General features: G+C 41.1%; 1 protein-coding gene across 1 annotated transcript in view; it reads right to left on the reverse strand.

The window, feature by feature from the left end:
* slc25a33 (solute carrier family 25 member 33) overlaps nt 1-14,674 on the reverse strand; it is a 35,954-nt gene that overhangs the window by 8,361 nt on the left and 12,919 nt on the right. Inside the window, exons 2-3 of the mRNA XM_059952283.1 lie at nt 4,582-4,761; nt 69-146 (exon numbers count right to left, since the gene is read on the reverse strand). Of these exons, the coding sequence (XP_059808266.1) occupies nt 69-146; nt 4,582-4,761 (258 nt within the window). The remainder of the gene's footprint in view (nt 1-68; nt 147-4,581; nt 4,762-14,674) is intronic.

The raw sequence follows: 14,674 nt of genomic DNA on the forward strand, positions 1-14,674 counted from the left end.
AAGAGCCTATTAACCAAACTAAGACCGAAGAATATTTCCTCCCTCTAAAAGAATGCGGTTAAATTTACCTTGATGGAATAACACCAATCAAGTTAGGTCCCAGTCCTCTGAAAAGTGATCTTGGTCCCTCTTTTTCCAAAATGGATCTGCAAAATGCAATTCAAATATTTAGAAATTTATGAAATAAAAGAATACTGTGGGTGAACTTTTGCAATGTTATAGTGACAAAGTGCAATAAATCTTGTTGAATTCAGAGCACTGAATAAAGCTACTGAATCCTTTCTCAAGGTTATATCTTTGACTGGCTGAGTATATACTCTGAAATCCCCTTCTCAGTCCCACTCTGAACTTTCAGTTCTTAAAAATCCACCTGGTGAACACGATATTTATAGCTGTACTAAGAATTTATGAAATATTAACAACTTGCAATGTTAATCTTTAAAGTTGCCTGGCCTGCTGAATACTTACAGCATTCATTATCTGTTTTTTAATATATTTCAGGCGACGGTCATAAGCATTTTTGGCTAATTGTTACTCTACAATTTCCTTGGTTGCCTTAGACATCTGATTTTTTAAAAATGCTCTAAACAAATTTGAACTTTAGTTACTGCATGGAAGGTGCTGGATTAATTGTTGTCAGATAACTATCAGGTAGCATAAACATTAATTTAGTCTCCAGTTTAAATGTATACTTGCTCTTCTCCTTTACATACAAAATCTTAAAGATTCTGAAATAGAAAATCTTGCAACACTTTACAAGTAGTCATGCAAAGCTGATTGGAAGCTGGCTATAATAGTCTAAAACTATTCAAATTTGCTCAGTGGACCTTTCGGTTCCCATCCTCACTCATTGCGAAAGCATAGTGCATCTGCTTTCCTGGAACAGACTAAATCTAATCTGAATATTTCCTAATTACATACAACGGTACATAAATCTGAATACACAAGCCTTTCATACTCTCAGAGCATCCCAAAGTACTTTACTGGTAGTTATCCATACTTGACCTGATGCCATTATTTCTTCTGTAAGCATTTGCAGTGAACAATCTGTAGAATATAAAAGATGTACGAGACAGAGGTCCCAGTGGGTTTAGGGATGGCATAAGAAGCATTGATCTTTTATGGTTACTGTACATGATCTTTATCATATACAAGGTATAGCACAGAACAGGCACTTCTATCCCAATGAACTGTGCTGCCCAGCAACACACCTACTGACCAGTATGGCATTGGACTGTGGGGGAAAACCCAGGTGTTTACAAACAGAACTCCTTACAGATGGTGCCAGAATTGAATTCTAACCACTACACTACCGTGGCACCCGTAAAAAAAATTGAAGACAGTCATATTTTAGCAGCAAACAGAGTCCACTGAGAACTCAGGAGCAGCAGAGGGAATAAGGAAGATCCAGAGGTGGAGAACCAGAGAAAGTCAGTGATTTTGCTTTTTGTTCAGTCAGCTATTTCATAAATATACCTACTATGATTACTTTTACGTAGACAGATATTAATTTACCATCTTATATTCAGTTGGGAACATGCTGCGATTTCTCTGTACAGTACTTCTAACTGATGGGAGATGATAAGTGAGATGCTACTACTCAAGAATACCTTCTCAATTGACTGAGAAATTATGCATAGGAACTCTTCTCAGCCCAGAGAAGAGGGAAGCTGTAATTGGATGACATGGGCAGTAGTTGGTGGGCAGTTTACGACTGCTGAAATGTTCTGGAAGAGGTTTAAGAGTTCTGCACCAGCTGTGGATTTCAGGCAGTATAACCTCTGGAATTGTGGTGGAAGGGTGTTCAGGACTCTGGAGATGGCATATGATGGCATCCAGTATCCGGCTTCACTCTGGGAAAGAATAAATGGCCAGCAGCTGAGATGTTGGTAAAGGATTTTATTGGGAAAACTACAAGGAGAATTGAAGAGAGGAAAGGAGTAATGGGGGGGGGGGGGAGAAAGGGGAACGGAAACAGAAGAAAGTTCAGGGAGTGTGAGGACAGAGGGTAGTGTGCCTGAAGCAGAGAGGTTCATCTGCATACCCAACATTTCAACTTTTCATGAACCTCTGTGGTTTGAGATTCAACACGCTTGCAATAAACAATAACAAGCTACAGATTTTCCAGATCACTGGTTGTACCTATGTATGAGCATTTGTGAATCACATGCGAGGACAACCAGATGCTCTGCATCTCAATGTTCTTCAATCTCTCAACACTTAAAGAATATACCTCATTTTTTTTCTTTTTCCTTGGCAAAAAAATATGGCAAAATTATATTTGCCAGCTCTTGGTCCACTTGAAGTAATTTCTACGGTGGAATAATGGAGTGGACTGGATGGGTCAAGTGACCTGATTCTGCTCGTATCTTGTGGTTTTATGATCTATATCCTTTTATAAGTTTATGTATGCTTCACTATGTAATTTACTACATGTCATTACATAATCAGCAATTACCTTCAGTTCCTTTGTTCATGTCATTCTAATTAGTTGTAAAAATCCAAGGCCTTGATAGTGACCCCAACTGTACATCTTGCAACCAGGAATAGGCCTAACTAAGCACATGGATGCAAAATTGGCTTTGGCCTAAAGGCAGATGTAAAGTACTGTTTCTTCTGCACTGTTACCAAGACAATGCTTTTTTAAATACAGAAATTACTTAGCCTTGAGTATAAAGAGTACTATGAGCTCTAAATCCATCAATGATGTAAAGATGTTAAACATATGATAGCTATAGACTTAAAGAAAATATTGAGTCTGATAAAACAAGCAAACCAAATATAAACTTTGATAGATAATTGAAAAACCAGAGCATAAAAAGGTATACTTCTGAAAATGGGGCAGGAAAAAAAAATCTAAGTATACACATGCATAAATCCATGGGTTGAGGAGGAACTTTATTAGTCAATGGGTTGTGTATCTGTGGAAATAATTGCTACAGATAACATTGGAGCCAAATCATTGGGTATACTTATAGAGTGAAAGTTGATAGATTATTAAGTAAAGGAGTCAAAGGTTACAAGGAGAAGGCAGGAGAATGGGATTGAGAGGAAAAATAGATCAGCCATGACAGAATGGTGGAGCCTAATTATGTTCCTATGTCATATAGTCTTAAAGAAATGAATAAAATATTCAGTACACTAGGCTTCATAAAATGGCAGTACAAAAGCACTGAGCACTGGGCATGGCTGAAACAAGAGTATTGTGTTCAATTCTGATCAGCTGGGTTGACTTGAGGCACCTTAAAGCCAGTCATTTTGGGCAGATGGAGTTGTAAGCTCATATAGGACAAGGAAAACTCTGATCACAAACCTCCACTGCCTTGTGGCTATACACACTTACAGGGAAGAATTCAAGGGAAAAAAAACAGAGCTGCAGCCCTTAAGAGATCCTATGTTGAGTTCGATGCTGACTGACAACTCCTGCAGTGCAGCTGGTGCCGAACTGTGTCGGTTTCTGCAGTTCCTTTGCATCAGCTGCACGGAGAGGGGGAGCCGGCCTCATGAGCAACAGCTTGCTCTCCATAATGTACTGCTCTGGCTTGCGCATCGCTCCACAGTTGGGAAGCGCATCTGTGGTCAAACTCAGCCAACTAGTACCTGATCACCAATCTACTGGGATGCTGTAAAGAATGAGGGGGTGGCTCAGGAATTAATAGAACTGCCCCTAAGTGAATGACTTCTTGTCCCCATTGTGAGAGATGCAAATAGGTAAGGCCAGCTAACATAAGAGGGCACAGTTTTAAGATGCTTGGAAGCAGGTACAGAGGAGATGTCAAGGGTAAGTTGTTTTTTTTTAAAACGCAGAGTGATGAGTGTGTAGAATGGGCTGCCGGCAACGGTGGTGGGGGTGGATATGATAAAGTCTTTTCAGAGGCTCCTGGATAGGTACATGAAGCCAAGAAAAATAGAGGGCTATGGGTAACCCTAGGTAATTTCTAAAGTAAGTACATGTTCGGCACAGCATTGTGGGCCGAAAGGTCTGTATTGGGGTGTAGGTTTTCTATGTTTCTATGAAGTTGTATAATCCAATCCCTTGTACAGTGGATACAATGGACTACAGAAATATTGCTGAACTCGAACCAGACCATCAACACTGTATGATGGAAAACAAGAGGTTATCAAGGTGCTCCACTGCGAGCTAAAGGCCCCAGAAGAACTTCTATTAAAGGCAGTAGACTTGAGAAACTGGGATTGTTCTAATATTTTAATGCAGAGAGACAAATGGAAGGAAGTATTTGAACTTATCAAAGAACTAGACAAAGTGAAGGTAATTTTGGACAGTTTAAAAAAATCAAGTGATAAAGATTACGTGAAAAAGTAAATGAGATACTCTATCAGCCAAGGACATACTGAATGACAGAGTGGCCTCCAGGAACTGTAAAGCCTACTATTTCAACACCTATTTATCTTACTTTACCAATTAATAACTAACTTGAGACGCACTGATTGGGCAATCACTGAACCATCCAGGATACTACTTGGAACAACACACGTCAATACCCAACTCAATACCTAGAAGACAATTTATGACTTTTACACAGAAAACAAAATAAAAACAAATGGAAATAATCCACTTACTTTAGAACTTGGAAAAGTCCTGGTGCGACACGTGCTGGCCGAACAACACCCGGTCCATTGATTGTACTGAGGTTGACCTGTGGAATGTAGACTGGGCGAAGTGTTAAACCCGAGGACTGGAGCCGTGTCTTAATCACTTCCAATGGGCAGGTGACAATTGCCCCCACTGTTCCTCCACACCTGTGGAAAGTGCAAACAGAAAGTTAATTAATTGATTTCATTAACTAATGCCATTGTGGCCTCAAATCAAAGTGATCTTTGTAGGAGCTGTACTTTGAGAGAAGGGAGAATAGATGCTTGTGGGGAAAGGATGATAATATTGTTTCTAAAAGAGGGTTCTAAAAGAGGTGGCTCAGGAAATTGCGGATGCATTGGTAATCATTTTCCAATGTTCCTTAGATTCAGGATCAGTTCCTGAAGATTGGAGAGTGGCTAATGTTATCCCACTTTTCAAGAAGGGAGGGAAGGAGAAAACGGAGAACTATCGCCCTGTCAGTCATGGGGAAGATGCTTGAGTCCATTATTAAGGACGAAATAGTGGCATATCTTGATGGCAGTAATAGGATTAGGCCGAGCCAGCATGGATTTACCAAGGGCAAATCATGCTTGACTAATCTGTTGGAGTTTTTTGAGGGTGTAACAAGGATGTTAGATGAGGGTAAGCCAGTGGATGTAGTGTACCTAGATTTTCAGAAGGCATTCGATAAGGTGCCACATAGGTGAGTAAAATCAGAGCTCATGGCATTGGGGGCAGGGTTTCAACATGGATAGAAAACTGATTGGCAGATAGAAAGCAAAGGGTAGCAGTGAATGGGTGCTTCTCGGACTGGCTGGAGGTGACTAGTGGGGTACCACAGGGCTCTGTATTGGGACCACAGCTCTTTACGATTTATGTCAACGATTTAGATGAGGGCATTGAAAACTATATCAGCAAGTTTGCTGACGATACTAAACTGGGTGGCAGTGTGACATGCAAAGAGGACGTTAGGGGAATACAGGGAGACTTGGATAGGCTGGGTGAGTGGGCAGATACTTGGCAGATGTCATTCAATGTGAATAAATGTGAAGTTATCCACTTTGGAAGCAGGAACAAGAGGGCAGAGTATTGTCTGAACAGTGTTGAGTTAGGTAAGGGAGAAATGCAAAGAGACCTAGGAGTCCTAGTTCATCAGTCAATGAAGGTGAATGAGCAAGTGCAACAGGCAGTGAAGAGGGCAAATGGAATGTTGGCCTTTGTTACAAGGGGAATTGAGTACAAGAGCAAGGATATCCTTTTGCATTTGTACAGGGCCCTGGTGAGACCACACCTGGAATACTGTGTACAGTTTTGGTCTCCAGGTTTAAGGAAGGACATTCTGGCAATCGAGGAAGTGCAGCGTAGATTCACTAGGTTGATTCCTGAGATGGCAGGACTGTCTTACACAGAGAGATTGGAGAGATTGGGCTTGTACACACTGGAATTGAGGAGATTGAGAGGGGATCTGATTGAAACGTTTAAGATAATTAAAGGATTTGATAGGATTGAGGCAGGAAATATGTTCCAGATGTTGGGAGAGTCCAGTACCAGAGGGCATGGATTGAGATTAAGAGGTCAGTTATTTAAAACAGAGTTGAGGAAAAACTTCTTCTCCCAGAGAGTTGTGGAGGTGTGGAATGCACTGCCTCGGAAGACAGTGGAGGACAATTCTCTGGATGCTTTCAAGAAGGAGCTAGATAGATATCTGATGGATAGGGGAATTACATTATCAGGCAGGATTATGCAAAGCTATACAGACTCAAGAGACTACAGATGCTGGACCCTGGAGCAATAAAGTGCTGGAGGGTCAAGCGGGATATGTGGTGGGGGCGGGGTGTAGGAGATGTTGATCTTTCAAGCTGAAACCCTGCAAAACACTGACAATTACTTCCCCCACTAGATACTGTTTGACCCAGAGATACCCTTAGCAGTTGCTTAATGCTCTTGCAAAGTTATGCATGTGGTTAAATAATATGACTTTTGTCAACCACTGATGCCAGGTGTGTGTTAATCATAAGCTTTGGGCCATGCCCACTTTATACATGCAAATAACATGAACATTGTTTTAATATTTAATCTGACTTTATGCATCATTGTTATCATGACACTGGAAACAATGATAGAGAATTTTACATTATCGACATAAGCATATAATTAATTCACGATACAGGGACTATGCAGTACATAAAAGTAGAGTACAAGAAAGTGTTTCACAGAATTAAGACACTAGCAGAGAAAAAAACTAGAAAAATTAACTGTCTTGCGTCAATGCCCTAATGCTGTACAACTATTCTTCTGCCACACAGAGATTTTAAAAAACCCTCTACTGTTGACATGTCGGAATGGGAACGAGAAGTGGAATTAAATGGATGGCTACTGGGAGATCCCGCTTTTTCTGGTAGATGGAGAATAGGTGCTCGGCAAAGTGGTCTCCCCAATATACAAGAGGCCACACTGGGACGGATACAGTAGATAACCCCAACAGACTTACAGGTGAAGGGTCGCCTCACTTGGGGCCCTAAATGGCAGTCATTGACTCAACAGGAGTTTCACCACTGTCAATCCTCACTTTGTCCTTCTCACTTAAATGCACATAAGCACTTGGGCATTATTCACTGATTAATAACCAGAAAGAGAAATGCATGATTGAACCCTGGTATGTTCAAGTTAACAGTGACATTGCATTTCTATATTGTGAGCCCAACTGAAAAGAATTGCAATCGGTAGAACATTTACATCCAAAATAAAATCTCAATATACAAACGTAGTTGGCCTTCCTTATCTGCAGGGGATTGGTTCCAGGACACCTCCCCCCCCCCCCCCCCCCCGCGCAGATACCAAAAAACAGATGCTCGTCCCTTATATAAAATGGCATAGTATTTGCCTATAACCAATGCACATCCTCATGTGTATTTTAAATCATCTCTGTATTACTTACAATAGCTAATACAATATAACTGCTATGTTAATAGTTGTTATATTGTATTGTTTAAGGAAAAATGACAAGAAAAAAAGTCTACATGTTCAGTACAGTTGCAACCATCGTAGCTCTTCTGGGAAAGCTGATGCCGTCTCAGCAACAGCCGATCCAGATTCTCCCGTGATCCTTAAGTTCTTGAGGCATTTTACGTAGCTAGCCAGCCATACCTTACTAGCCTTAAACTCCTCTCATTCACAAGACTCAAGGCGAACAACGCTCATCAACAAATGCTGGAGAGTGAACTTCCGGGTTTTCCCTACCGCTGTTGGTTGAATCCGCACATGCGGAACCCGCGGATAAGGAAGGCCGACTGTATTCTATTTGAAACCTAGCCTGTTCTACTCACCATCAACGTATTCTTAGAAAGGCACAGCAAAGGAACATGAATTTCAACCCACAATGCAGTGCCACACTGATCAGTAAGCAAATGCCCAATTAAGCTAACCCCTTCTGCCTATACCAGGGGTGGGCAAACTTTTTGACTTGAGGGCCACAAAGGGTTCTAAAATTTGACAGGGGGGGCCGGACCAGGAGCAGATGGACGAGTGTTTTGGTAATACACCTCATAAGAGAAAATAAAATATCATGGGATATGTAGAAATCATGTGCTTTAATTTCAATTGAAAATGAACAAATGCATTACAACAAAATATCTGTCTTTGAAGTCCCATGGTATTTAGCTATTTATTGAAATGTCTTTTAAAACACTGAAAATTAAATGAATAAAATACAGCTTTTTTTTAATAGTAACAGTTATTATTTTAAAGCACTGAAAATTCTGTTATCCTTCAAGATATTATCATCATCACTCTCCTCCTGACTGTCTTTATTTCAAAAACGGTAGGAGATGCAGGTCTACTTGTCCTGCTCCTTCTTATTCAATTGTCCCCTGTGCCAAAACTCAACAACGACCCGTACAATGACAGAACAGTGAGAGCGCGCCAATATGCGGAGCTCTGTGCTCGCAAATCCCCGCAGGCTATCTCCCTTAGCCGGAACTCTGGCTAATTGTGAGCCGGTTCGGATGTGCCAGGAAATGGGTCGCCACAAGGTCACAAAGTAAAGCGCAAATGTGGAGTAATACGCTGCACCTCAACAAAGGTCAATGTATATAGAGTGCGTCATCTATTGGGAAAATGCCAGAATTGTGGGGAAAAAACATTAACAAGGTTTATTAATATAATTTCATCAAGTTCTGCGGGCCGGATTAAAAAGCTTAAGCATATGGCCCGCGGGCCGTAGTTTGCCCATGCCTGGCCTATACAATGTCGTATCCTTCCATTTCCTGCACATTCATGTGGTTATCCAAGAGCATCTATGGTATTTGCCTCCACCACTACCCTAGGTAGTCGTTACAGACACCCACCACTCTGATTTTAACACATCCTTGTACCTTAAATGCATGCCCGCTGGTATTAGACATTTCAACCTTGGGGAAAAATGATACTATCAACACACAGCTCTACCTTAATAATCACCTCAAATAACTCAATCATGTTAGTAAGTTACAACTTGCCCTACACAGTCTTATCCTAATTCTGCTATGGTTTTCCAATTCTTATAAATCATACACCCTATTCCTAAGAAAGGTTGCTCTCTAGTAACTTCCGTGTGAGAGTCATGATCTATAGTTTTCCGGATTAACCTTGTTTCCCTATTTGAATAATGGAAGAACATTAGCACCTTGTCCATCCTCCTGATCCTTTCCTGTGGATGCAGAAGACACAAAGATATTGGTCAAGGCCCCAGGCCCCAAATTCTATTAAATTTCATCCTAGTAGAATTTCATTCTATTAAATTTCAAAATTTGCAAGCTCTACCCTGATCTTCCTATCTTCCATGTTCTTCTCATTGGTAAGAAGATTTATTACCCCACCTTCCAGTAGGACCCCCTCCTTAATCCTCGAGTGGTCCCACCTACTCTTTAGCTATCCTCTTGCTATTGATGTACAAAACACTGTTAGATTCCCTTTATTGCTATTTGCCAAGGACTTTTCATTGTCTTTGCTGGCTTTCCTGAGTCCCTCGAGTTCTTTTCTGGTTTCTTATCTTCTTCAAGCTTGACTTTAACCTCCTAAACCTTAGTGGATTTCCTTTAGATTCTTGAATAAATTCACCAACTCTCTCAACATGCAGTAGTATTCCCTTACCTTGCCACCCTTGTCCTTCCTTCTTATTGGAATAGAGCTGTCCTACTCTCTGTGCTGTTTATCTTTAAACACTCTCCACATGTCAGGGGTGTACTTGCCCAAAAACAGCTGCACTCTTAACTCTTCCCTGGTTCCTGCCTGAAATTCTTGTAATTTGCCCTGGTCCAATTTAATACTGTCCTGTGAGTACCACACAGATCAATATCTCAAAAGTCTTAAAACTCAGGGGGTCAAGAACACTGTTCCACAACTGTACTCTCACTGAAAGTAAGGTCAGTCACTTGGCCAGGCTCACCACCGAACACCACAAGAAGTTCGGCCCCTCCTCTTGCTGCTGGAAAGATGTCGATTTTATATCGACATATAAAATTTTTAAAAACCTCCTGACATGCACAACAAATTCTGCCCTGTCTTAAATGTTTCTGCACTAAAGGAGGTCCCAGTCTATATTAAGGAAGTTGTAGTCATTCACTGCAACAACCCTGTTGTTTTTACACCCTTCTCTTATCACCCTGCATATCTGTTCCTTAATGTCCTGGTGGCTATTGGAGGGGCCTGCATTATAATCCCAGAGTAATTACACCTTTCTTAATTAGAGTTCTACCACCCATACTCAGTGAATGATCCCTCCATTGTGTCCCTTTGAATGCAACTGTGTAATTGTTTCTGATTAAAGAGCACAACTTCTTCACCCACCCTCTTATCTCCTCCTCCATCTTTTCTAAAACATCAAAACCCTGGAACACTTAAGCATCCATTTCTGTCCCTCTCTTAACCAATTCTTTGTTACATAATTCCATGTACTGACCAATGCTTTACCATCATGCTCCTAGCATTAAACTATGCTCACTTCAACCTGTCCAACCTGTCTATAACCTTGCTCCTTACAGTTCTTACTGGTCATGACATTACTTTCTTAACTCTTCCAGTTTCTGACTTTGCTCTCTGGTTCCCACTCGGCCAGGATATTAATGCCCCTTCAGTAAAAGTGCAACCTGTACCTCCTGTGAGATTTCAATGATCCAAGAACCTGAAACCTTGCTATCTGCACTAGTTTAATAGCCACTCATTCGTCTACTCTACCTTTCAATTCAAGCCATGAACAGCACTTGCTATCCTCCATTGGTTCACCATCCCTACTAATACCAAAATACCACACCTACAAATTTTCTTTGTAACCCTCTTCCAAACCAGCTCTAGAGTTTGACCTGTGCTTTCGTGCAATGAAAAGTTTAACTTTATTTATCACACTTGATTGAAACATACTGGGAAACGCCTCAATTGCATCAATGAACAATGAGGTCTAAGGATGTGCTGGGGGCAGCCCCCAAAAGTTGCCATGCTTCAGGTTCCAACATTGCCTACCCACAACTCACTAACCCCTAACTTGCATGTCTTTGGAACGTGGAAGGAAATCGAAGAACCTGGAGGAAAACCATGTGGTCAATGGAAGAAGGTACAAACTCCTTAGACAGTGACGGGAATTGAACCCAGATTACTGGTGCTATTCCTCTATCTTTCTATTCACCACTCCCAACATCAGCCACCTGGGTTTAGAAACCCTTGTCTTGCCATCCTTAGATGCATCAGGTATTAGAGAAGATAGCTCTAAAGCTTCCATTAAGCCTGAGTTACACTCTACCACACCCCTAATCCCCAACCACAAGTAATGACAACCATTCACCAAAGATAATTTTTTTTTATCAGTTTTAGCATAAGGGAGTAGGCTTTATAACACCCTAAAACATAGGAGCACAATTGGGCCCTTTAGCCCATCAATTCTGCTCCGCCACTTCATCATGGCTGATTTATTACCCCTTTCAACCCCTGTCTCCTGCCTTCTCCTCCTAATTGCTGAAGCCCTTACTAATAAAGGATCAATCAACCTCCATTTTAAATATACTCAGTGATTTGGCTCCAGTGCCATTTATAACAATGAATTCCACAGATTCATCAACCTCTGGCTAAAGAAATTCCTCATCTCCATTCTGGAGGGATGTCTTTCTATTCTGAGGATGAGCCCTCTTGTCCTAGTAGGAAACATCATCTTCTACTTGTTTGTATCATGTTTTGTATTCACCCAGAGTCATTCACTTGCTAAAAGTATAAAAGCTAGGAAGTGGTTGAGGGTACTTGACAGATGCACAAAATTATGAGGAGCTTAACTGGTAAATAGCTGAAAACTTTACTTAGAGAAGAGTTACCTAAAACTAGAAGTTATAAGTTTAGGTAAGGAGGATATATTGCAACTTTTTATACCCGGGGACGATTGGAATCTGGAGCACATCACCTGAGTGGGTGGTGGAGGGAGAAATTCTTACATCAACAGTAGTGTAATGGTTAGTACTATTCTGTAAGAAGTCCTCCCATGGAAGGCATAGGTTTTTCCTGGATGCTCCGGCTTGTTCCCTCATTCCAATGACATCATTGTAAATTGTCCCGTGACTAGGTTAGGGTACAAACTGGTGTTCTTGGTTGCTGGAGCAGCATGGTACAAAGGACTGAAAGGGCCTGTTCCATGCTGTATCGCCAACTAATTAAACTAAATAAAATAATTTACATAAAACTTTAAATAGTACACCACAGCACAGGAAGATGTCCTTCAACCCACAATGCCTGTGTTGATGCCCAATTAAACTAATCCGTAACCCTCCATTCAAAAGCCTCTTAAATGCCACTGTTTTTACAACCCGTCTTAGCAGTGTATTCCGGGTACCCACTACAACAGTATTACTCCATTAAACCTTTCCCTCTCTCAGCTGTATGTATAGTATCTGAAATACATCTTATGGAAATGTTTGTCTGATGATGAACTTCAATAAAAAATAAATTAGAAAAAAAAGTTATGCTCTTCCAGTGTTTGATATTTAAACCCTGGGAAAAAGATCCTGGATGTCTATCCTACAGTAGTTACATGTACATCCCAAATGCACTGGTTTGGAACAGACATAATTCCAGTTAACTACAACATATCGGGACCAGTACATTTTGGCCCAATTAAGCAGCTGCCACAATTAGCCAAAGTTTCATGGAAATAGTCAAAAGCCATTAAAAAAAAATTATTATTTAACAAATGATGTATTTAAAGAAAATACAGAATGAATTAGAACGCTATCAGTACACTACTATAAAACTGTTGCCTCCTGATAGTTATTGACGGAGCAGCTAATCCCGAGTATGCTGCTTTTTTCTCCATTGACTGTAAATAAACAAAATCAGCAGAAAGCCAGTGCAGATAATGGCCTGCCTTCCTGCATGGCATTGTGTCAAAAAGCACTGCCTTTTCCATTGGCACCCATCTACCCAAATGAATAATATAACATAAGCACAGTGTAGTGCCTAATGGCCACACAAAATCACACAACTGATGCTAGTTAGAAATTGTTTGGCAACAATTTCCTGTCCCAATTAAGCAGCATAGTGTCCCAAATAAACAAAGGAAAATCCTGGCTATTTTCCTGATTAGTTTTGTTCTTCAAGAGTTGTCCCAAATAACTGGCTGCCCCAATTAACCGATGGCCCAATTAGCTAAAATCTATTGTACTAGCAAAAGGCTAGTATCAAACTGACTGATCAATAAGCACTGCGACTTGAGGAAGCAATAATAAAGAAGTTCAATTCAATCTCTAACTCATCAAATAAAGCTGTAAACAATCTTAAAATCTGGTATATTTTCACCATACTAATTTTGAAATTGCTTGATGCTGGATTAGACATTTCACAATTCTAAACTCCAAGCTGGTCTCATGTAGAATGCTGAATCTCCTATTTGTGCCCTCAAAGAACATAACTGTAAACCCGTGGGTCCCTGTCAACTCAAGACCTCATCGGATAGACTCAAAATTCTCTTTGCATGAACAAGTTGGGACGAGGGGTCCGTTTCTGTGCTATATAACTCATGTTAAGCTCAAGTTTTTTAAGGCCCTCTAGGCCAGGGGTTTTCAAGCTGAGGTCAAGGAACTCCTTGTTTAATGGTATTGATCCATGGCATAAAAAGGACCCATGCTCTAGGACGGGAGTCGGCAACCCGCGGCTCCGGAGCCACATGTGGCTCTTTTACGTCTGTGCTGCGGCTCCCTGTTGCTTTGGGAAATAATTGGTCAGTATTTAATTAAAATGTATTTTATGTTAGTTTGTTAGTTTTTGAAATGTAATTCTAAATTTGAAGATTATGGTGATCTTGTACAATCTAAATAAGACGTTGTGGCGACCCATTTCCTGACACATCCGAACCGGCTCACAATTAGCCAGCGTTCAGGCTAAGGGAGATAGCCTACGGGGTTTGTGAGTACGTGTCTTTTGCAGCATCCGCGCCCATGGGGGGCGGGTTGAGGGAGGCTTAAAAGCAAGGCTGTTTAGTTCGAATAAAGCTATCTTTGACTGCAGTTTACTGACTGCGTGTAGCACACCGCTACAACGTGTTTTTATCGCAGGCTGTCCAGAGGGGAGGTGCTGAAACGCTTTGTCGCGTCTCTGGAAGAAGTGAAAACTTTCCTGGGCAGCAAAGGGCTCACCTTTCCTGAGCTGGAACAGCCAAAGTAGCTGGAAAAGCTACACTTCATGGTAGACATGACAGCGCACCTGAACACGCTGAACACAGCTCTTCAGGGGTAAGGACGTACAGCCCTGCACATGTTGGAGGATGTTTTGGCATTCGAGCGCAAGTTGACAGTGCTTGCCAGAGATTTACAGAAAGGCACATTGTCTCACTTCCCCAATTTGAGAGAGTTCAAACAAGGTCACGACATGATAAATTCGGAGTATTTACATTCTGCAATCATCGCAATGCAAACATCGTTTGAGAAACGCTTCTGTGAGTTCAGAGAGGAAAAAAACACATTATCCTTCCCGGTCACTCCTCTAAGCATCGATCCATCCCTACTGAATACGACTGCATTGTCAGGTGTGAGTCAACCTGACCAAGTATGATAAATATTTTAATTGCCT

Source organism: Hypanus sabinus, chromosome 27 (assembly GCF_030144855.1).
Source record: "Hypanus sabinus isolate sHypSab1 chromosome 27, sHypSab1.hap1, whole genome shotgun sequence".
Taxonomy (NCBI): Eukaryota; Metazoa; Chordata; class Chondrichthyes; order Myliobatiformes; family Dasyatidae; genus Hypanus; species Hypanus sabinus.